General features: G+C 42.9%; 1 protein-coding gene across 14 annotated transcripts in view; it reads right to left on the bottom strand.

The window, feature by feature from the left end:
* The window catches only part of TACC2 (transforming acidic coiled-coil containing protein 2), a 124311-nt gene that overhangs the window by 90332 nt on the left and 9858 nt on the right, over positions 1 to 24121 (bottom strand). For 8 of the 14 annotated variants that reach the window (XM_084290092.1, XM_084290083.1, XM_084290087.1 and 5 more), the window contains 3 exons: positions 19145 to 19222; positions 17684 to 17743; positions 7662 to 7834 (listed from right to left, as the gene is read on the bottom strand). In XM_084290092.1, coding sequence (XP_084146218.1) covers positions 7662 to 7834; positions 17684 to 17743; positions 19145 to 19177 — 266 coding nt within the window. In that variant the 5' untranslated portion in view covers positions 19178 to 19222. Of the gene's footprint in view, positions 1 to 7661; positions 7835 to 17683; positions 17744 to 19144; positions 19223 to 20058; positions 20215 to 21934; positions 22120 to 24121 lie in introns of all 14 variants that reach the window. The other 6 variants (XM_084290086.1, XM_084290096.1, XM_084290091.1 and 3 more) reach the window with 5 other exon arrangements.

Genomic DNA, 24121 nt, shown 5'->3' with positions numbered 1-24121 from the left:
TCATGACATGCATTTTAACCCTTCCTCAGCCTGTATTAGCTAGATATTCCCCCTGCCCTTAACATATTGAGGGAGCAATATGGGAAAAAAAGCGACAAAAGCACCAGAAGAAACACCAGCACTGCCAAGAAGCAGAAAGGAAAAACCTTTCTGTGAGGCCACGTTGCACAGAGCTCAAGGCTGTGAGTGCTGTCGCGTGGCCGTGCTTTTATTGAGTCACGGAGGTTTAAGGGCCCATCTGTCGTGTGTTTTCTCCAGCCAGCCAGCACAGCTGATCCTGGCCAACCGGTCAAAGGTCTCACCCTGCCGAACACACCCTGTGAGGTCATCTCACTGCGGTGTTTGGTTTCAGTATATACAAGATCTTGTTCCTGTGATCTCCTCCCCACCCACTAAAGATACAAGAAATGGAAGCAGAGATGACGTGGATGCTGTAGCTGCAGAGGAAATGATGTTTCACGTACACCACGGGGACCTCAGTTTCCACCACCAGGTTTGCAGGCGATGGAATAATCGATTAACCTTGGTTTCCCCCTTGCCTCCCTTGAAGAGCCTGGATGTATGTTCACTGCCTTAGAGGACACTGAAATATAGAGCCAACTGAGCATAACACTGAACCTAGGAAGAAGAGGGTTTTTTTTGAGCATTTGCCTGGCACAAAATGCCTGCCCGCCTCCTCCCATCCAAAGCAATGGGATGCCCCATGCTTTTGGGCTGTGCTGTGCTGCACAAAATGCACTTCCAGCTGTGGTCACTGCGTATCCCCTTATGCAGAGAGCTGGGCAATGCCACAAGCAACTTCTTCACGAGAGGGCTGCATGTAAAATTGAATGTGATCCTAAAAATCCTTCTTCAGAATCCTTGGGATGGAAAATGAGCTAGCCTTTAAAGAGCTATTCAAATTTACCTACGTTGGGGTAAACCTCAAAGCTCAGGAAAAATATCTGTAATGTACAATTAATTTCCCGTTTAATGAAGTTCCAGCAATGCTTAACCTCACTTTATACACTTAATTTATAACACCAATATATTTTATTTAAACTCTTTGAAATTGTTTTGCCAAAAGGATTTATTTTTTTCCCAGCACGCTGAAAACACCGCTCTGTATGAAACTTACTGACACTGGGAACACCACCGGTGGTAAAACAATATTTGGTATCTGTTGGATCGCTGCCAACGGGGGACATGATGGGACCTGAACAAACAACCCGGAGATGCCAGGAGGCTTTCCCTAAAGAAGGAATAGTCTTTATCACCTGGCATTGATTTGGCACTCCGGGAAGCTTAATTAGAGGAGACGGTGCAGTAACCACAGAGCTGAACTGGGGAGGGGATGGAAAAAGTGGGAGTCAATTGCCATTCTGGCTTCTTGTTCATTTTGCAGGTTCATCTTCTTATTGATTGAACTGCTCATTAGCAGCTGGGTGCCCAGGATCCTTCAACCTGGAAGCAGGCTCCCGGCAGAGACACGGCGTTCAGGCTGGGGGGAAGAAGCCCTCTAACCCCCAGGAGGCTGAGTGATTTTATTCTAGGAAATTCCTCTAAGACCTTTACAGACAGGGCCTCTTTGTTGCATTGCACTTATATTTGCAGCTATCAAATACGAAACTCTTCCAGACAAGCCTGACGTGGTTACGTTTTCTGTAATACAGTTGCTAAAACCATGAATTGTCTACTGCTGAGCTGGTAGCAACTTTCTAAAGAGTCGTAACAGCAGATTTATGACTTTGCAGATTCAAGGGAAGAAAATAATCCTATGAAGTAAGCTATTCACCATTACAAAGCAACTACAACACTTTTTCTGGTGCATGGTAATGCTGAAATCCTGTTTGTTTTACTTGGGAGCAGATGAAGGAGGAGTCTGGACAGCCTTGTGAGTAATGTATGCTGAACAGAATTAAAATGAAAGTGCTGGCACATGCTTGGAGGGCAATCTAAACTATCACTTTCTGAATGAAGTAATGCACACTCATCTCCTGTGCTTCTTCAGCCTGTCTCCATGTTTTATTCAGGACCACAGCCTAGAACCGAAAGGCTTTAATTTCCAATCACCTGTTTGGATATTTCCATTTAAGTTTCTCCTCTTGATAAAGTTAACATGGAAATCCATATCAGGAACATATCCTACATCTTCCTTTTAATTTTTTGCTATTTGCAAGACACTGCTAGTGGTTAGACAAACATCTGTCAGGAATGACTTAAGCACAGTTGATCCTACTTTAGGGCAGAAGGATGGAATAGACGACCTCTTAAAGCCCCATTATCTTCCACTCTTTTTAAAGGGAATGACACTACAGGGAAGTGACACCACAGGCTGAAGATAATTCCCCTCTTAGGAAAACCCAATCTACATTAAAATTCGTTAACAATCAATAATTACCTGCAGTGAGCCTGTATTTTCAGACAACCCATTCACTATGAACAACATCAAGCTGTGGCTATAAACTTTTTTTTCCTATATACAGGAAAAAAAAAAAAGAAAGTGTGTTTTCTTTTGTGGTTACTTGATCTCTTTTGATGGCAATCTGAACTGGCTTGACATTATTAAGGGAAAAATTCATACCGTGGGGTAATGTTTAAAACAAAACATGCAAAGGAGAAAGCATGAAAGAATGTTGGAGTTCCTCATCATCTGGGTAGGGCTCAGGGCACAAAGAGTCATTTTGCTAGGAATAATTGCTGCATGGAATTGATGATAGGTAAGAAAATAAAAATAAAATGCAGTCATGCAAAGACCTAGGTGCATATTTAACTCGAAATACCCAAGTGTCTCGTTGCACACAAGAGACATCAAAGGGAACCTTTCCCATGTCTTAGAAGTAAGGCACACATTTGAGGATTTGCAAGTTCAGGGCTTTAACGTACTGACCATATGAATGCTATCCTTCCAGTTACGACATCAAACAACAAGAAGTTAAATCTTTTTACATCTAAAGTGTTTGTTTTACATAAATAATTACTGAGAAATTGCTTGTTTGGGAGCACATGGCAATTTACCAATTAATATCCGTAGCTAACCCCTTCCACCTCCAGGATATCTTGTGGTTGGTCAGAGTTATCCTGGACCAATCTAAGAGCACTGCTGGTTGCTAAAGACGTTTATTAGGACAGCGCTGGCTGGGTTTTGTTTAGGGTGTGTAGGCATAAAGGGTGTCAAGAAATCCACGACTTACAGCGCGTCTCCCATAAATACTTCCGAATTAAGAGACTTGCCCAATCCACCAGCCATAAACACGGAGCCCATTTCCCTGCTCTGCCATCCACAGCAAAGGCAAGGGGCCAGGAGATAAAAAGAGCAGCAGCCAGCCATAAACCGTCTGGGTGGTGTTTGCTCTGAGTGTGTGTGGGGAAACTGAGACGCCCCAAGAGGTTAAACCTACTTGATAAACAACCAGAAGTGATGACCTAACAACAGAAAAATCACAGATAACCCAAATTTTCCTTTCCTTATTCCCTTGCTTTCCTTCTAAAACATTTAGTAGCTGTTAAAAGGGCAGCGCCTTTCTAACCCAGTCCCACTTGTGAGGGAAAATCACCAAGTGCCACAGCCTCTGAAACCCAGCGGTCACACACGGTTGCCGTCCCCAGCTGATGTAACTCGGAGCTGGAGTGGTTATATTCCCAGGGGTGTAACACTCGGAAATCTGAGTACGAATTTAGAAAGCACTGAAGGGGACAAATGCACAGCCAGCCCTTAGCTGCTGCTCAGCCATTTCTGTTCTATTTCCCCTGACACACGAGACCAGGGTTTAAGTTTGGAGTTCATACATTTGGACACGCCGCACTGGGGGCCTTTGACCTTACTTACAGAATTCTGCATCTTAATCTCTCCTAAAAGCAATTGAAAATTAATTAGGAATACAGAAATCACTTCCACATTCCCTTCAAAAATAAAAAATAAAAAAACACAGCTTTAGAGGCAAAGCAAGATGCTATTTGAACTTCTCAGTGTAAACAAACACATGAGAAATCCATCATCACCAAAGGGCTGCTAACAGCAGCCAGATTCCCCCGCCCTCCCTGGCTAGCTAAGATTTCAGGAAAAAGTGAGGCAGGAAAATGATCTATATGATCCCCCTGGGAACCATCTCCCTCTTCTGCCCGAAACCCCAATCACTTTTCACCTCCCGGTTCCATATGCAGAGTGAAACGCGGTGCCTGCAGTATTTTAACTATGACCAAAGGAAAATGTTCTACCATTAACCACGGAAACTGCAGTGCTGCTGCAGCAAGTGACCACGGCCAGGCATTCAGCTCCCGTCCCCTGGTCCCTGTCCGAGCATCCCGAGAGCCAGCAGGATGCGTGGCGCTGCGCCCACGGTCCCACAGGATGCAGCTCAGGCTCAGCATCCTGAAGTGGCCCTTGGGTCCCACAGGATCTGTGCGCAGCACGAGGAGTTGGGAAGGCGGCCAAGTGCATCCAGCGCCTCTTCCCCTGCACTGCTTCTGGGCGTGTACCTCTGAAATGGCTCTGTCTGCTCGTTCCACATCCTGCACGAAAATTGCCTCTCCTGGGCAGGGCTGTCCGGCTGAGGGCTCTCCAGGTGTCTCCTCTGCCTGCGTGCCAGCAGAAAGGCATGGCCACATCTCACACACCAATGCAAAGCCCCAGGCTTGCTGCAAGTGCTGAGGAATAGTTATTTCACACGGAGGGTTGATAGATTAATCGCTGCTGCTGATGCTTTTTATCATACGCTACCAGTGACAACATGTTAAAAAAATGGGAGTGAAGCAGTGTTTTAAGTTAAGAGTCAGACATTTCGACTCCCAAAACATGAGAATTTAAGACTTGCTGGAACAGTCTCTGAGAATTTCTGGAGGACGGAAGAAAGACACCCAGAAGATTGGAAAAAACCACGCAGTAGTTTTCCATACAGATACTCCATCAGAAGGCAGCAGGTCATAAGATTAGAACAGTTCAATTCAGGGTGGAAAAGATGCGTTCAAGGCAGCATATGGGGGTGAAAGTTGAAATAAGCAGCCTGGAATCTGAAACTTCAAAGCTTTTTCCGTTTATTGTCTTTGTTTCTATTTTGGCAGTCTAAAGCCACCCAAAACCAGGCATGTGCCAGCAGTTTCAGGAGTAAGGCTAAATAAAAAGTAGTTGCCTGAGCTCCTGCCCATCTAATACGTTTCCTGAAACAAAAGCCTTATGAATCGCTTCAAAATGAGTCATTCGTGTAATGCTCATCTCACAAGAGTCATGATTTTGGATGGGGATGTGTTAAGCTGTTCCAGGCAGTGACAATACAAGTCTAGGTACTCTCAGGGCTGGAATTTAAAAGGAGACCCTAAAGAACTGCAGCTCCGCCATTCTTTGAGCAATATATTTAAAAAAAAATGCAAATTGGTCGCAGAAGAGTACAGAAATACCTGTGCTTTATAATTATAATACATATGCACACATATATAAAGAAGAGTGTTCATTTGCTGCAGCCTCAACCTTTCAAAACCCAAGAGCCCCCGCCCCACAGCCTCTGTTGGACAACTTCTGGCTTCAAGTCAGACTCTACTAACCAGTTACATCTACCTTGGCTACAACAGGAAAAAAAAAAAAAAAAAAAAAAGAGAGATGCTTGCTACTTTGAGATTAAAAATATATACATGTATATTTGGAAAAACTGCTGTTGTCCTGCAGGATACCAAAGCACCAGCATGATTTCCACTTTGACCATTCAACAGTGGTGCTCTCCCTACCAGCTCCCTGTTAGCTGGTTAGCTGGGTCTTTGTAGGCAGCCACTGGAGAAAGCTGTGTGTGCATCTTCCTTACTGTGTGGACAAGAAAGTCAATACAGAGATACTCTTCAAGAAACAAGAGCACAATCTGTAATTTAAGCCCTCTGAGATGTGTTCTGCTGCTGCTCCCAGGCTGAAGGCACGACGTGAAGCGGGTCAGTGGCTGGCACAGGCACTGTGTTAGGTGGATGCTGGCACAAATGCTGTTAGAGGACGGGTGCTGCAGTCTGGAGAACACAGCCTAATCCCCATCATTTGGCAGTGTCACAAACAACCCTAACCTGCAGGAACATTAGGCTTTCTAGGCCTACAGATGAAATTCAGAGGTTACTAATACATGTAGGCATCATTCCCCCCACATCTCTCTCTTGCATTCCATTAGCATGACTGTGTATTGATAAGACCAGCAGAAAATGCCTGTTTTATTGGCACAAGTCACAACACATCACACCAAGTGGCTTCCAAGAAATAGATATTTTCTTCAGCTAGTTCAATGTGGTTACTCATCATTACACATGCATATAACACAGTGATTATGGACAGCTCTGCCAAGAGAAACCAGAAGCTAGAGGATACACGTACTGTTTGTTAACAATAATGACAAATAAAATAATAATTAAAAAAAAAATCAAGTCTACATCACTACTCCAAATTTATTGTTTTCTATCTAGTGTGAATGACGCTCCATAGCACAGCCAAACCAACCCTTCAGGACTGTAAGCTGCTTTCTCTGGGTAATTTTTTTTAGATGCTGCCATTTCTCCAAGCTTCTCTGAAGTTGTCAATTATCACCTTAGTTATTACCTGCACTTGGACTTAAATTATCACAAACCGTTGCATGACATCAATAATTGTATGCTTAATCTTCATCATCTCATATAAAAGAAAAGAGCTTTTTAAGCTAATGCTATCACAGGGAACAGCATTTGAAATACTTTACTTGACTGTAGCTGTTGTTTGCTCTTGCTTTTCACTTCTTACGTTTACTTTTTTCAAAGACACTGGCAATCAAAACATGTAGCCAGGGCTGGTGGAAACATAAAGCAGCCCATGGCACACCCACTCCACTTGAAAAGGATGTGGCCGGTCTTTCTGCAGTGAATTCTCCAGTCTGTGAAAACACTTTAAAAGATGTCCACAGCCAAACAGTCCTACCCATTTACCAGCAGATTATGGCCACTCATTCTAAAATGTATTTATCCTTCCATCCCAGGTAACACTGATGAGCTGGAAAGCATTCAGCCCCGTGTTAAAATCATGCCAGTATTAGATGGTTTCTTCCCTGTAGCAGAGGAACAGCTTAGTAGCACAAGAAAACCAAAGCATTCAAGTAAAAAATATTAATGCTTCAGAGAAAAATTTCCTTTCAGGATATTTAATAAAAGCCGAATTATGTTACCTCCTGCCACCCTTAATCCCACTGAAATACTTTAGCTCTGAAAGTGTATCTATTGATTTCATCAGGTGAATATTAAGACATTTAAAAAAGTAAGATACTAGTAAGTATTAGCTGGGTTGAGACTTTTAGTTGGATTTTTACACAGAGCAGAGCATGGCATTTTGCAATTGTTTACAATTATGTCTTACTTCACAATAATATGACCGTGCAAGAGACTTTTCAACGTTCCTCTGTCTCAGATGAGAGTTTATTAGCGTGTGGAAAAGCATAGGAAGTGGAGGTCAAGGGTTACCACAACAGCTAGAGCCTTGTTTATAGCTATGCAGTGAGGCGAGGAAGCCAGCTTGGTAAATAGTGAGCAGCCTTGCTTTTGTTGGGTTATTGTGAAGACTGCACCACCATCATCCTTCAGGATGACAGATACTGAAAATCAGCTGCACAATAACAGACAATTAGCAAACATAGCCCAGCTATCATCAGCAACGGGACTTTGATTATATTAATGAGAAAAATTTAATTTCTTACCTTGTAGGTGCTGGTATCAATGGAGATGTGCTCTCGGCCAGCCGCACAGCAGCAGGAAGAAGCTCTGAGATGTCCTGAGCTCCAGATCCTCCAACGCTGTTTTCCTGGGGGCTCCTTTTTATGCCGTGCCCCTTACCAGGCGGGTGGTCTAATTCTGAATCCTGTGGAGCGCTCTAGAATGAAGAAGAACAGTTCAAATAGCTACTGCTGCTTGAGAGTACAGGCAATTTGGGAGAAGATGTAAGGTTAAGTTTTGTTCTGCCAAACAGCTCCTGTGGTAGACTTCACTACGTTGATGGAATTTGCAGGTCCCAAAGCCAAGCCTTTTTTTTTTGTTTGTTTTTTTCTAATGACAGAAATTCAGAAGGAAGTGGTTGAGCCAAAAATAAATACGAGGGAAAGAACTGGGAGAGAAGAATGCCACAATTGTTCTAAAGCAGCTCAGGGCCTTTCCTGACCCAAGGAGGGTATCATCTTCTCTTTTTTCCAGGCAAACGCTTACTTGCTAATCAAGTTTGAAAGGAGAAAAGATGGAAACAAACCTTTTACACTCAATATTAGCAGTATCTTTGTAATCAGCTTAGAGATAAAGCCAACATCAGTCAAGACCCAAGCCTTGAATCCAAGTCCACATTATTTCCCTCCCAGCTGAACAATGCTCAGAATGCCTCTGAAGAGAGACGGGGAGCTGGAGCCTCTGCCATGCTGTCTTCGGTAAGAGTAGCTGTAGGAAAAGCTGCAGTCCCAGTAGTGACAGCTACAGAAACCTAGAACACAAATTTGGTAACGCTGCATCACCGCTTCTTGAGGGTAAGTATGTACGTGGGATCTTCACCCATGGAGACATGCAATAGAAGAAGTCCAGGGGGTTGCTTACAAGAGGTAGCAGCACCTTACTGATGGTTTGGTGGTGTTTGGTTGTTGTTTTTTTGGTGTTTTGATTGTTTGGCAGAAGTGTCTGTAGAAGGCAACGAGAAGATGGCAAAAGCTGCCCTGAACAGTGCCTGAGTGTGTTCTTCAAGTCTAATGAAAGAACTGGAGAAATCCAGCTAAGTGTAACACCAAAATGAAGTCTGAATGAAGAAGCTGCCACTTGAAACCCTCCGGCATTGTGAGCAATAGTGAAAGCGAAGCAAAACTGCTTCATCAGGTCACCCTCAACGTACAATCACAGTTGGTTTAATTCTGAGCTGTAATTGTAAGAAGCCCAAGGCACACCTAAGGTAAAGACCCATAAGCGCATGTACTGACCACAGGGGAACTACTTCTGAAGACCGTCACAGATGAAAAGCACAGCGCACAATTCCAATTAGTTTCTTGTTGCTCTCATTTTACTCTCAATTTCAGGTTTATTTGGTTCTAGATAGAGCCAATAGATTTCCCATTGCAGACACTTATTGGCTGCAAAATGACATTTCTCTTTGTGCACCTGGTGTACTCTCGCACAACCAGAGGCCTCTCGATGAGAGCCAGGAGTGAGAGACACCCAGTGGACGAGAAAAGCCCATGTAATGAGCAATTGAAAAGGTCAGGGCACACAGAGAATATAAAAAGACTTCCTTTAGACTTAAGGCAAATTTGATTAACTCTCATATCCTCTGCCTCTCCCCGGAGGAACCCCCTCACTACAGCTTTGTTTGCAGAAATCTCCTTTATCACACCGCTTTCCGCTGGGACAGAACCAAGGGCTCGGGGTTTCATGATTATTAAGCATTTACCCAGCGTGTGCTGACATCTGGCATTTGGAATATTTATCTGTGTATGGATGTTGGCCCCAAAACCACAGCGTATAGCAAAAAGCTACTAGAGCGTCAAGATTTATACAAGAAAAATTGTTTTCTTTCCAGCCAGAAAAAAAAAAAAAAAGAAAAGAAAAGAAAAAAAAAAAAAAGAAAAGAAAAGAAAAAAAAAAAAAAGAATAGAAGAGCTTAGTTAGCATATGGGGGTTTGTTTTGCTTTTGCTGCTCTGTTTTAGGAAGACTTGCTTTTGTTTGCGTGAGAAAGTTTGCAGCGAGAGTTCACTTCAGCAAAGCGTACATGCGTGCAGAGAGACCAAACTATGAAAAAAATGCGTTATTAATTACCAGAAAGAAAGAAAAAAAATAAATAAAAACAACTGAAATGGCAATTTCTGGGGCCATATGCATGTCCGTGGGCCAGTCACCAACCACCACCACCATCCCCACAGCCCACAGCCCTCCCCTCTCGTTTTTTAGCATCGCTTTGGGGACTGCAGCGAGCCGAGGGCAGAGACTCCTGCCTTACCAGCAGAGCTCCCTCGGCTGGCAGGGCTCAACACCACGCACCGCCAGCCTTTAGAGCATGGGATTAGGACAAAAACGGGCTGTAAGATCCCCCCAGGCCATGCCAGGCAACCTCGGGGCCACGCTCCTAGTGAAGGGCTCGGTGCTAGCACAGCACGGCCTGGGAGGTGGTCATGGATGACTGCCCCAAAACCGTAGCACGATGAAGTATAATTCCCAGGCCAGCTGCAGACAGAAATGAGTGCGTTTCCCTCCCCAGCAAGGCAGGGAGAACCACACGAAGAACCCCAAGAAATTAGAGCAATTTACAAATTTGTCCGGACGCCTCCAGCAGCTGGCGAGGGCAGCGAGAACAAGTTATTTGTTTTCCTGCCTCTCTACCACCACCATCCCGGTTTTTCTTCAGCTGATCTGGGCGCTAGGCAGGAGGAGTAGCCCACAGCTCTCCTCAGAAGAGGAAGGGCTGAATGTTTCATCTCCTGCTTCTGAAGCCTGTGTCATCTTCCACAGCAGAAAGCAGAGCAGCAACGAATTAAGTCATTAACCTACCGCAGTCTCAGTGCCTACACGGTGCTTCTAATTACTCTCCCTTCCACAAGATCAGTCACTGAGCTCAAAGGGCTGCTTTAGGTTACAATCCTCTGTCCCAATGACCTGCAGACATCCCATTCCTGGAGGTGCAGTGTAATCGGGAAGCCTCCTGCACACAAATCAGCTCCATGCAGCCAGCTCCTGCTTGCCACCCAGAGCCAGGAGCACCGTGAGCCCCACGACAACCTGAAGCTGAGCAGCAATGTGGGCTCGGGGTGTTAGAGAAATGCTGCTCAGCAGCCTCTCACGCAGTACACCCAATGCTCATTGCTTCTGAAGCTCACCAAAATCAGGACGCTGCCGTGTTACAGAACCAGAATCACTGAATGCTTTGGTTGGAAAAGCCCTCTAAGGTCCTCAAGCCCAACCATTAACCTAGCACTGCCAAGTCCACCACTAAAACCCAGGAGTGCTACATCCCAATCACTTTCCTCAGCTCTAATGCCAAGTGTTAATATTAAAAGAACGACACCGTGGGATGGGCAGGTTGTGAAGGCAAGGAGCACGGCCACAACAAAGCATGGCTCAGGAGACAACTAAGCGCACTGTTTTACAGACTACATTTAACATTTTGCGCAAACTGATGGGCTGGGGGGCTTTTTATTATTATTTTAATACTGTTAGGCTTTCAGGGATCTCCTGTTTAAGGAGTTATCGCTCTCCCAGCTATCCCTAAACAACTGCAATGGGTCACAGAGAGATCTGATCTTTGTTTGAGTTCCTGGCATGACCAAATTTAACATAGATCAAAATAATCTTTGCAATCCAGCTCCTGTTGGAGCAGCAAGGACTCGCTGACACCCTCTTTACTTTCTTTTTCTGGAGCAACCAAGAAGCAAAGTTGCCCTCTTACCTAGCCAGGCCAGAGCGCACACAGCCTGGAAATGATATTTGCAAGGGAAGCTCAAAGGAGGATTTTAACAATAATGTGTAATAAATCTTACTGGTCTGCTACATTTAATTTACTATTTAATCAACACAAAAAAACCATGTTCTGTGAATCTGTGCCAGCCAGCAGAAAAACACAATCCCATTTCTCTATCAAGTTTTTCAAATTGAAGCTAGTTATGCAAATCAGGAGCTGAACTAGCTTTGCAGAGCACGCTTTTTTATTTTTAATGAACGTCTGTGGAAACAATTAAAAAGACTATATTTTGTTCAAAAGTATCATCAGAAAGCTGATGTTAAATAAATTACTTTTGATGTTGCAACACACACAGCCTCTGAAGTCATCTACTACAGAAGCTCGCCGCTAAACCCACTCTGTATTTGGTTCAAATGTAGCATGCGCCTTTGTCCAAAGGATTCTGAGATTATATTAAAAAAAAAATAATTGCAAGACTTAATGAAATAATTAGAAGTCAGAATGCAGAGGTTCTCAGCAGTTTTTTGCCTATCATAATTTAAAAACACAACAAAACAACAAACAAACAAGCTGCTCACAGCGCGTATACCAACAAGAGGAGGCAAACTAACCAACCCCCACTTTTTTCCTTTACGCCAGCACTGTTTAAATGAATAAAACTGTTCCTCCTCAACCACGCAGCGTAATTATTTGCATTAAGCCCTGCCACAAGCACTGGCCTCTGTAGGAGCATGCAGCGAACCTGCAGGATCATTTAGCTGCCCTGATGGCTTGGAGCAGGCGCCTATGAGTGGTTTGGTTTTCTGGTTTTCCTTTACCAGGGAGAGCCCCGTTACCACCGCAGCCGCAGGGATTACACACAGGGCAGTACTCTGGCTCCAGCTGCTGCCCCAGGGAGGGATTCCTGGTTCAAACCCAGCACTGGCACTATGAACAAGCGAATATCCTTTGATTTCTGCCTTTCCCCCAACACAGCAGCTTCCCCTCGCACCCTACTGATACCACCACACACACCTCCTTTTACAGCAGGCGCCGGTGCCGCAGCTGGGAGCAATCCCCGAGGAGCTCCAAGGAGTTCCCATTCCTGGTAACCCTCTGCATTTATGGAAGGGGAGAAGCCAGAACAAGCCTTTACCCATCTCAATCGATAAGCCAGAACTCACCTTTTACTTTTATCCACGTCCTCCAGAGCACGGTTCCATGTGTTATTTCCCCCGTGCTTCCTGGCTCCAACCACCCACAGCCTTGCCTGGCACAGGGGAGCGGCAGCAGCAGGACGAGGGGCGAAGGTCAGCCCCACACACCCATCCCTGTCTTCCAGGAACAGCCACCGTGGCAGCCGATGGGCAGGACGAACACACAGTCCCCATTACGGGTGGCAGGGCACACTCCTCCTCTGCCAAACCTCGCACCCGTGTGCCTCTGCAAGCAACCACCAAGCAGCAAAGTGTGCACGTGGTGGTCTTTGGAGAGCTCTCAGTGCCCTGTTCTGCAGTGATCCCTTATTTTGCTGCAGGACTTGGCCGCAGAGAAAGGTGGTGGGAAGTTGTGCATGGGAAGCCTTCGCTGATAGCCTGTTCCTCCTTAGGAAATTCAGCATTAATCCACTTCTGAAAAATGGAACTGAGATGGTGGAAAATAACTGGCTGTGATTCTTAAAACAACCAAGCTAATGTAAGACTTCCTGAGTTAGTTTAATGCCCTGCCACCTACTAAAAATCAACAGCAGTGAAATACGAATATCCACGCCTATGTCAGAAAAATGAATCAAGAAAAAAATTTTCCAGGTGAAATTTTTCTCAACAAAGCTGCAGAGGTTACGTGACTGGAGATAATCTTCAAATGGCTGTTGCCATTTTTAAAGCAAATTACTGACCATGGGACAGGAACAAATCGCTAATTGACACCTTGGGCCAAGCTTGCACTCCATATGACAGTTCAGACCTGAAGGATTGCTCTAGAACTTGGTCTTGTCACACCACAAGGGAGCCAGATTCTGGTTTTGATAAACACCCTGTGCAGCAACCCACATTTTTCAGCACCTGCCAATGTGTTGAGAGTGGCTGGGGAAAGCAGTTTACAGAGGGGGATGAGCATCGCGGCCGCTTGGGTGTTGTCTTTAAGCTGACAGAAGGCCAAACACCATGACTACCTAATTAGTTGGGTGTATTTATGATCAGATGCAGTCTCCTTATGGGAGGTTCCACATAGAATTTTGCAACTACAGTAGATTTATTTATTTTTTAATCATTAATGTTGTAATTTGCTATTGCTTCTGGCTTGCTTTATTTTTCTCTCTCGTGAGCAGTGTTTTTATGTTTGTGCCATTTCTAATTAAAATCCTCAAAATGACAGGAACGCAAAAGTTGGCATTTGCTGGAGGTATCCTTTAAGCTTTATCCTTTGTATCCTTTAAATTCAACACATATGGTACGGTATACGGTATGGTATATACAGATATGTATATATATGGTATATATACAGTATATATATATATGGATGCAGTAACAACCGTATGTAAAAATTTTGGTTACAACCTTCTATTGTAGGTACCTATGAGCTTTTCTTAGAGAGAAAGAGTTACTTTTCCTCCTGAGAAATAAATCCAAACCTAGTGAAATGACTTTAGTTGCAACCATAAAAAACAAACAAGCAAACAAACAAAAAACCACAAACCCACTGTTGCATGTATATGTAGCACCATCTGTTCCTTGCTTTAGCATTCTTTACAGAATACACAACATCCTCTGGGCTACAGCAAAAGTATTCAAACCTTCAAGTTTCACTGCTCAGGCTTACGACCTTTCCAATCCACCGAGGGCACTAAACTGTTTATCTTCAGATCCTTGTAATGTCAACCTAAGTGTCTCCTCATCAACTTGCTGCTGTGTTTAAGCTTTACTCTGTTTGAACGTGCATACCACGAGCCTGCGCTGGGCTGGATGAAGCTTAGCTTAGCACTGGCTTCACGGTTCTTGTTAACCTAATCTTTCCATTTGCTTATGTAATTGAAGTTCAGTAGGCAAAGGAAAAGTCTGAGTTATCCTTGTAACTCCATTAGCCTTCCTGCAGCTTTTATTTTCCTTTGTCTCATTGCTGACAGGTGGATGAAGGCCTGATGGATATCCAGATTCTGTTCTTAAGGATGACAGGTGCATTAGTACAGCAAGGAAGAGAGGGGATAAAGCTGATGATCTCAGGAAAAAAATCTTCAGCACAATATTTGTAATTCAAGCTCAGTACAATTTTGACTAGAATAGCTTTCTGAGTAGTTCTTAGCAACCTACATAAAATATTTGAGAGGATGCAGTCAGATTTATATGAAGTACTATTAGGAAAATTCTCTCTGAATTCAGATCTGAACTCTGCTGTTCTCACCATCTGATAGTGTTTGCTGGCCTAGTTATTTCTAACCATCCACAGATGTGAAAATGTAGGTCCAACATTCTCACATAATTTCCAAATAGAGAAATGTAGTTAATAGCAATAGAGGTTTTTATAAATACATGTTTTTTTCCTTTTCATCTGTACCTGTAAATATACATTTCCCATTAGAAATGGTGTTGGCTTTAAAGATGTGAGGAAAGCTTTAACCATTAATTCAGAAGGGAAGGAAAGTCTTCCAACTACTCGTAGGAATAGTCTTCTGACTACCTTTTAACTCTACTTTCAAATTAAGAACCCTGTCGCAACTTTGAATCTTCATTCTTCTTTTATTTCCCCTCCATAATTCAAAGGGAAGATGAGAAGGAGAATAATAATTATTCATTACAGTGAGAAATGTCCCAGAATTTGCAGCATTTGCATATAGGGGTGTTTAATTCTCTTAGAACAGAAAACGTCTGGGTTTATTTTTGTAAATTCAGACAAATAGTTGGTATTGCTCACCATAGAATATGGGACCGGTCGCAGTTATCATTGGAAGCAAGCATGAATGAACGCAGTGACAGCATGTGTATGGGAACTACGTAGGTACCAGTAACACACGCTGCCAGCACCATTCAGCTGCAGACAAATGTTGACTCAAAGGATGTGGAGCAGTTCTGCTGGCTTGCACACTCCTGATGTGCAATGGAGGAAATGGAAGAAGAAGTGAGTGAAAATGATACCTTAGAGAGTAAAAGAGGTGTTGCATGCAGGGTGACAGTGTCCCTCATTAAAGTGCTATAGGCACAGAATTATTATGCAGAAAATTGGGAATGCGTTTTTGTTGCCAGTTGAAGATAAGCAATGGAATGGATCCAGATGTTATTGCACTAGGCAGGAAGTATGTAAACACACAGTGTGAGCTCCAGAGCTCGGAGGGATTTGCCCAGTTATCATCCGTGGGAATGGGGACTGAAGCTGGGAAGCTGGTAGCGTGCCCAGTGTGTTCTCTGCTAATCCCCATAGTGCTGGGATCTGAAAGTAGAGCCCCACTGATTAACTGGACCCATTGGCTTAAGTGCATTGGAATATGGAAAAAGCAGTGATGGAGAATATTAACTGCAGAATGGGGAGCAGTCAGATTTGTTCACAACAATTAAATGGAGAAACCCGAGCAGGAGCACAGCGTGATGCTTCAGACAAACAAATAGACACTTCAGAAATGATGGCCCCTCCAGCAAGTATGCATGTGTTGCCCATCTCACACATTTCACAGCGAAAAACAAGCAAGAACAAAAAAGATAGCCACACGTCAGGATTTATGTGCGAAGAGAACTGAACAACAACATCGATGTGAAGTAACTAGCTTTGCCCGGCTCTTCCCTTATTCAGAAAACAAAGGAGAAGAAAGGATAAAGCAAGAGATAGAAATAACTTATGTGGTAAGTGACTTTGAAATTCCCTCACCCACTCTGGGGTGAAATACTCGCTGCTAGGAGTTCACTTAAGCAGCCACAGTTTGCACCATCAAAGAGCTTTACAATCGCTTGGTAGCTCTGGCTTTTCGTGAGAAAGGCTGTGGAAGATGACGGCTCTCCTCCTCACAGCTCTGAGGAGCAAGAATTGAAAACCTCAGTTAAAATCACTGCCTATTAGAAAATCTAGCTCGTTCTAGTTTTAGGAAGTTTTGTGTTGCCCAACTTTTTAAATAGCAGATAGTTTGGTCGGTCCTAGTCAGCTTGGTTTCTTTTATAAGTGAAACTTCCCCTCTGTGAAACTGTAAGAGTTTGTAATGGTTGTGTGGATGATTTTTGAACATTTGGTTTTCCAGAAAATTCAGGGAAAAGCTTGAGCTTTGCCACTCCTCTGTATTGGCCGGTGCGTTTGAGTGGATGAAGAATTATGTGTCTGATGGGCAGCGCAACAGCTGAGATCTTGTAGAGCTCCAGAAACAATAATTCCTCTCATAGCTTCCCATTAAAGAGGTATTCCTTTACTTCCATCTATTTTCCCTGATGAAGTCTGGATCTCTGTTCTTCTAGATTGTTTCTTTTTCATTGTAAACGCATTTCTCTTCAAGAGGAGTTTTGCTTTTCAAAACGAATGCATCTCAAAAATAACTTACATGCAATTCAGCATAAGCCCAACACGCCTTGCCACTGGCAGGCCTGTGTTTGGGAGCAAGCTTTGTCATGCCAATAGGGCAGGGCACAAGCCTCAAATCTCTCAGCAGTTCAGACTCTGTGCACTGCTAGAGCAAAACACAGCACAGAAAATCACCATGTTAAACATACTGCTGGCCCCAGCCTCATTTTATTTATTATCTTTAATAATTTGTACTAAATTTGCATTATATTTTCCTCAGAGGATGGTCTTTACAAGACAGATTGGGTATTTATTTTCCTGTAAGTGCCCACTCTGTTCTTCATAGTAGCACATTTATTCCACAGACCTTCCCTCTTATAAAATGAGTTCTAAACTTAGCACAGACTCTCCCATCTTTAATGCAAACCATGTGCACAGCTCCCAAACGACTCAGCTGAGAGCTGGAACTGAGGAATGGTGTTCCCTGATAAATACCTAAACAGAAACAACAACTCCTGTCAAATTGTACTGACTGTAACTGTAACAACAACATCCACTGCTTTGTTTTAATTGCATGAGAGCAGAGAGGAAAGCCAGCATGCAAAGAGGGTCAAACGCAGGCTGTTTCTCTAAAGCATATATTGCTACCAAAGAGGAAAGTTAAAAGAAACCAGATTTTTTTTTACAACTTGCTGAAAACTTAAATGTAGCTGCCTTGCAAATTTGCAGTTAGTGTCAAAAAAAAAAAAAAAAAAAAAGCCAAAAGCAGATGCAGAAGAAAAAGAACAGCCAGGCCTGATGCTAACATTTTGAAATGCAAACCATGCAAAGCAGTTTTCATCATCCACTACCTGCTGCGTTCCTTGGCTGGGCGGCATAAGGATGACTTTATTTGCATTGGGGACGTCTGACTGAAAATAAACGTATTTAAAAATTCTATTGACTAGATGAAGCTTGACTATTCATTAAGGGATACATTTCAAGGGCTGTTCAGCAGATTAAGTGGCTTTTAAGTGTTATTGCTATTTCTATTTATTTCTCTGTTAATAGTGACTTTTAAAGTAATTTGATTTTCTAGCATTTGCTTGTCTGAAAAGGAGACCAGAAGCTTCCTTTCCTTATTAAAAAAGAAGAGCTTTTTATTAAATTCCTTAACAAATTTAATAATGTTTAAGTACAGGCTTCTTGGTGTCAGGAGGGCTCCTGAAAAAATATATCTGGCTTTCAAAAACTTCCTAAGTGGAAAGTGTATACATTGGAGGAGGAATTCTCATTATTTCATCGTAGGAATGAACACATCCTCCTGTTCCTGACCACTGAAAAAAGTTTGGGGCCAAATCTTGTGGTAACAATACAACTTGGCCAGAACAACCAACAATTATAGCAGATTGCTCTTTTAGAAACATCTTTAAGAAAAAAAATTGGCTAACTTTTAATACTGGTTCCTTTGAGAGGGCCCACTCGGCAATGCACAAGGTACAGCAGATTTGCTCAGAGCTGAAGTGGAGGCAAAATGAGCCCTAATGGGTTTTGCCGTCTATGTAACGTATGCAAGAAGAGAGGATGAAACACGTTCTGGTATCTTAATTGTTGAAATAAACAAATCACAACTTTAATTCAAACCTAGATCAACATAGTAATGTCTAATTTAACTGCACACAGCTAGCCGTGGCGTATGGGATCCCTTCATTTCAACAGTTCAAAAAGAAATCACCAAGCAGCAACAGGCATCAGCGAAGCACCCTTCTCCTAACCGGGTGTGAACTCCTGGGTCAGCACAAATACATTGCGAGGTCATTTTTGAACAGGGAGAAGCTACCAAGTGTCAGGGCCTCGGGAGCACCCAGAGGCATTGCCTGGCCCTCCAGGCCCTTTCCCCCCTGCCCATGGCTCTGGCCCCCATCCCAGTCCATCCCTGCCCTGCCACGTGCCCGCTGAGCCAAGCAAACCCATGGGCTGACACCCAGGACCCCTCTTGGCTCACCCTTGTCCCCACAGAGGTGCCAATTTCTAGGGCTGTCCCACTGCCGTGCTCCTGGCTGGGAGGTGGGACAGGACACCCCATGGCGCTCCCCGCAGCTCCCATTCCCCAGGGAGCAGCCACCCACACGGTTGCCTCAACACCACGAGGCATTGTCATTGCCACATTAACAAACAAACAAAAAGTTGCCCTCAATTACCATTAACGACAATTAAATACGAGTGTAACTGGGAGCAGAAGATGAATGTGAGGCAAATGGCCCATGGACAGATTTCTGTAACCTTTGCTCTTGGGCAGCAGGGAAGGGCAAGGCAATCACAGTCACACTCACCTGATTTTCTGCACTACTGTTCTCATTGCCCATTTTGGTGCTGACGTCCAGTGTCACACAGCAATTAAAGAAAGATCACTAGAAGAAAAGGAAAATTTTTGAGTCTTCCATTAAAAAATAAAACGAAATTTTAAAAAAGAAGCTCAGAATTTTGGAGGAATGCCATCTCGGGCAACTTGTCAGCTGCCCTCCTGACATTCAGTTTTGCAATGATTTTAAGTCATATGTTAAGGGACAATAGCTCTCGGGGCTTCTTTTTTTTACAAAGAGATTGCTCTCTCCCTGCTGCCTCTCCTACACTAGCTCTGCTTATGCTGACAGCCACTCCTCAAAACTCAGCTTCGTTACTCTGCTTCTGGATTACCCCATGTCATTTGAGCAGAACGGCATTTTCCTTGCCAGAGTTACTTTGGATGGACAGCCCATAAGAAAACCTTATTTTTTTAACCATATTCAAACCACTTGTTAAATTTTTTTTTTTTTTATTTCTCTTGGAGATCCTGGAGGGAGCTGCATGCTCACTCTGTGTGGAACCAACCACAACGTTAAACCCAACTGTTTCTGTAACAGAAACTATTTTCCACATACGCACTCAGCTTTAAGAAAGAGTAAATGGATTTTTGTCCTTGTTATGGTAGTTACACTCTGCTTTTCTTAAGCAATATCCTGCTTATAATTTTATGTTCTGAAACACATTTTCTTTACACTTGACCGGATCTGCCTGCCTTAATTATTATTGGTTTTATACTAGTTCAGTTCTAATTATTTAATTTTAAAAAATCCTCTGAGCATTAGAGCTGTAGCCAGCAGCTCTGGAATTAGTGCCTCCCCAGGCACCACTCATTTCTGTATTTTTTTCAAGAGGCAATTCAGTGGGAAATGTGCACGATGGAGATTCAGTTGTAGACACGTACTTCTTGTTCTAGACATTTCATTTTGGAGCTCAGGCATTTAAATTCCGTGTATTTATTGTGTTACTGGATAGGTGAAAATTACACACACTCTCTTCAATTTATTTTTTGTGAGATTGGTCTGTGGCACATGTCAAGAAAACCTCCATTAAAGTCAGGCTGTAAAAGAAAGATTGCACTTTATTAGCCAAGGAAACCATATAAGCTTTTAAGGAATGCTGTTACGCATTACTGCACCACTCTTTTTTTAAACTTGAAAGACTATTTTTCTTCACAGGAGGCTTAGAGAGAGAAGTTTGGTGTTGTGCTTATAAGCTATGCTCTGTTTAAACTTGAGTGTCTTCAGGGGATATATTGGTGCTTGAACTTGCTCCTGTTGAAATCCCTGGGCCCAGGACTGCACTTTTAGTGATTAATTAGCAGCACTAGCTTTTATCTGCTAAGACGACTGCCAAGTCCTCTACTGTTTTTGAAATAGTACCGGAACCAACTTTAAGACACACATGTAACGTTTTCAAAGGGGCTGTTCCCTAAGCACAAGGTGCTCGATCGGGGAGTACTGTGATGCACAAACCTCTCCAGGCGCAGCCCCGTGAAATGTTCCAAGGCACCAGGTTAAGATTATAATATTTTAAGTATCTATTGTTATTACAAAACATTCTCGTACGCAGTTTGAGCAGCTAACTAAGGTTACAATGCACAGGAGAGAAATAACTCCCCTGTAACAATATGCTTCCCTCAACAGCCACACATTTCCCTACGAGGGAACATACTGGCATTTCTGTGCCACTGATCCAACAAGCTTTTCCTTTCCCAGCTCCTTTTCTGCTCCCACAGACGTGATGTGAAAACAGCAGGAAATTGAGAGCTCTCACAGCTATCCCCTCACGAGCACGTGCAGGAATAACACGAGCTGGGGAACGAGTGGAACTCTCCAAGTCCTTATGGAGTTATGGCTAATTGGGGTGGGGTCTGCTATATCGATGACACAAAATGCAAATTCTACAATTTTGTAAAATTTGTCAAGTTGCTCTGCTTATTTTAGAGTGAATTTACTTCCGTGCATAACATGCTTTCAAGGCTTCTGCACCGACTCAGCAATACTGACTGCTAAGAACAGCAACTGCAAATAGAGACTGAATTTGTAATATTCACTTGAACACAAAAATACATTAATGACTTACTGTTTTTTTTTTTTTTTTTATGTATATATATATATATATGTAAATGTACAGGCATTAAAATATAAAACTATAAAAACACCCCCGAAGTGCTAGCTGTCACAAATTTCCTCTAACATATCTCATCCTGTCTACTTACTCTTTTCCTTGCTTAGAGCATGAAATTTCACAACTGTCACATAATTGTCACATTACCATTTTCTTAATAATGAAGACAAAAGTCATAAGGAGGGAATAAAGCATGTATAGATTCTCTAATAATGAAATAGGTGATGATAACAATAATGAGTGAATTACGCTGCTGAGCAACTGAGATATTTCTTCCGATTACAATGCAATTTTAATCTTTTTTACATACATTATTTCTAAAACATTTTCTCAATGCACAAGCATTACTTAGGTTGTAAAACACATGCACTTTATCATATGTATGGAATTTCAAATAAACCTTATAAACATGCTAAAAATCTATTCATTAAATAAGCATGGGTTAACCTAAAGATAATCTTTCTCATCTTCCATACTATCTTTTACAATTTACATTTCATTACTAAAATTATTTTAGCACTGCATATCTCAAAATTGCTCAGTAGTAGCAAATTGGTCATCAGCCTATAGGAAATTTTGTACACGGACAGTAAAACCACCATTTTCCTGAAAATGAGAGAAAGAGAGAGAATGTTTAACTTCACACTTACATTCTGGCATTTATCTGGCAGCGTGGGATACACTGACGCTCCTAGAGCACGTCTTCAAACCATTCCTTCCATCTTCACCTCACACGTTTTCGCCTTATTTTCCTCCTACTTCTCCCCAGACTGACATGAACTGTAGGCTTTCTTTCAAGGACCCACCTTCATAACCTGCTCAGCAACCAACTTGCCTCCACCCCAGGCAAAAAAGAAAACAAGTTATACCTCCTCCACCCGGCCTCCCCCTGCTCCTGGGAGGCTGCCGTGGCTCTGCATTTCATAAATTCTCCACTAATGTTTTTGCACAAAAGTAAGCCTGCAGAAAATGGGTCTTGGTCAAAACAGATTTTACTTCTGGTGTCTCTTGGCCTACGGTGCAACCAGCGCTTCCTGCACCACAAAAATTGTTCAGTGAAATGTTTCAGTATCACCAACACGGTGAAGTTTTGCATGTTGTCAAGGGAAAAGTAGTACTGGGGGTAACAGCTACTCTGCACTTTGTTTTGCAGTTTGTTTGTGTATTTAAGTTTGCCCTTCATTTTCTCTTAGTACTGTTGAAAGCACTCAGAAAATATCTGTTAACAGATGTTGACATTCCTGTTCAAGTTATGCTGAAATCATTTCCCATTTAATCGTCCTGAAGGGTGGAGACATGACAAAAACTCTTTGAAATGTGATGTTGCAAGAAGTACTGGTTTATGAGTGAGCTAATTGCTGTTATTAATGTTCATTGTGCGCTCAAGCAATGCTTCCACAAAGGGGTGCTCAGAGAGACAGCTGATAACAAAAGATAGTGTATCATTAGTGGTAACTCCAAGGGATTAACAAATTTCTGCACTCACCGGTGGTGCTCGCTGGTGCTACACAGCAAAGGAATAAGTAAACTGTGGGTTTACTGCACCTTGAAGAGCTGCACGGCAGCATTACTGAGTCTAGCATGTCAAATTCCTATTTACGTGAATAAGAAGCAGGAATTTCATAAGGTAGCTATGTGCTGGGTGCTGATATTCCTGTGATTGTTCCCTGCTCCACAAAGTCTTGGTCCACAAACATCTGGCTTGAGAGCATTAGCGATAGGCATGCAATGAACAGCTGCAAGGCCAGGGACGACATGAGCAGCCCTGCCTTTACAAGCTTTCATTTTTCATGAAGTTGGTCATTCAGCAATCTGAGCCCCCAGCATTATTATTATACCTCCTCAGGCCACTGCTACTGATAAAGAATTCCACAGATCTTAAATAAATTATTTGTATTCTCTGAGCTTTTTCAGGTTTTATGATGAGGCACATCTGAATGTGTTTGGTGGCATGTGGGTAATACAAGACATCAAATAAATCTGTGCTATACTTCCAAGACGAAAAAGCCAAGGTCTATAGTGAAGCTCAGGAACTAAAATATGTGAAAGTGTCTGTCATATTTCCCCTTCTCTGGTCTTCCCATCCTACTTCCTGGTCCGGAAAAGCTGAAGTTCATCAAATCAAAGTTTTAGTATACTCTTCCTTAGGAAACTGTAAAATTTGTTGTCTACACACAACAAATTATGAAACATTTTTTTTTTGCTTAGGCTCTCTGCCATGAATTTAAGAACGAGGATCCTGTGGGAGCTCAGGAAAACACAAGCCTGATAATATATCCTCACTTCTGCTAGTGGGATTGTTTCCTCGTAGCAGAAACTGAGCTCATATTTGGTGCTATTCCATTTCTAAAGCTAAGGCAGGAAAATGCCACAAAGTGAAAGTGAGGAAGCTGCCTTGCAAAACAGCAGTCTGGCACATGCTTAAGGGAAAATGACCTTTTGGTAGTTGATCATGATTTCTGATCCTATCTTTGTATTTTTATCAACGCACATGCAAAAGAGAATCCCCCTGTTGGGCTAACCTTGTGTAAGGTCTGCAAAGCCAGGCAGACAGCTGCACTACTGCCAGAACCATGAGTCATGAGGGAGCGACACGCATGCTAACAGGCGGCAACTCTGCTCTCTGATCTCTGGACCCAGAGCAACTCTGTCAGAGAACATTGACATTATATTTTTGGCCTTGGACAGGGATGAGGGTTTTGACCTGGTCAGTTTTCTGACCCACTCTCACGTCTCAGGCCCTATCCCAACTGTGCCAAGCGATACCTATTCACTGCACGTTGCTCCCTTGCAGTGCTGCTCCTCTGCTCTGCACCAGTATGAAGTCAAATTAATTT

Source organism: Netta rufina (assembly GCF_964035555.1).
Source record: "Netta rufina genome assembly, chromosome: 7".
NCBI lineage: Eukaryota > Metazoa > Chordata > Aves > Anseriformes > Anatidae > Netta > Netta rufina.
Note: the sequence above shows the minus strand (reverse complement) of the source record. Positions and strands in the feature narration are given on the sequence as shown.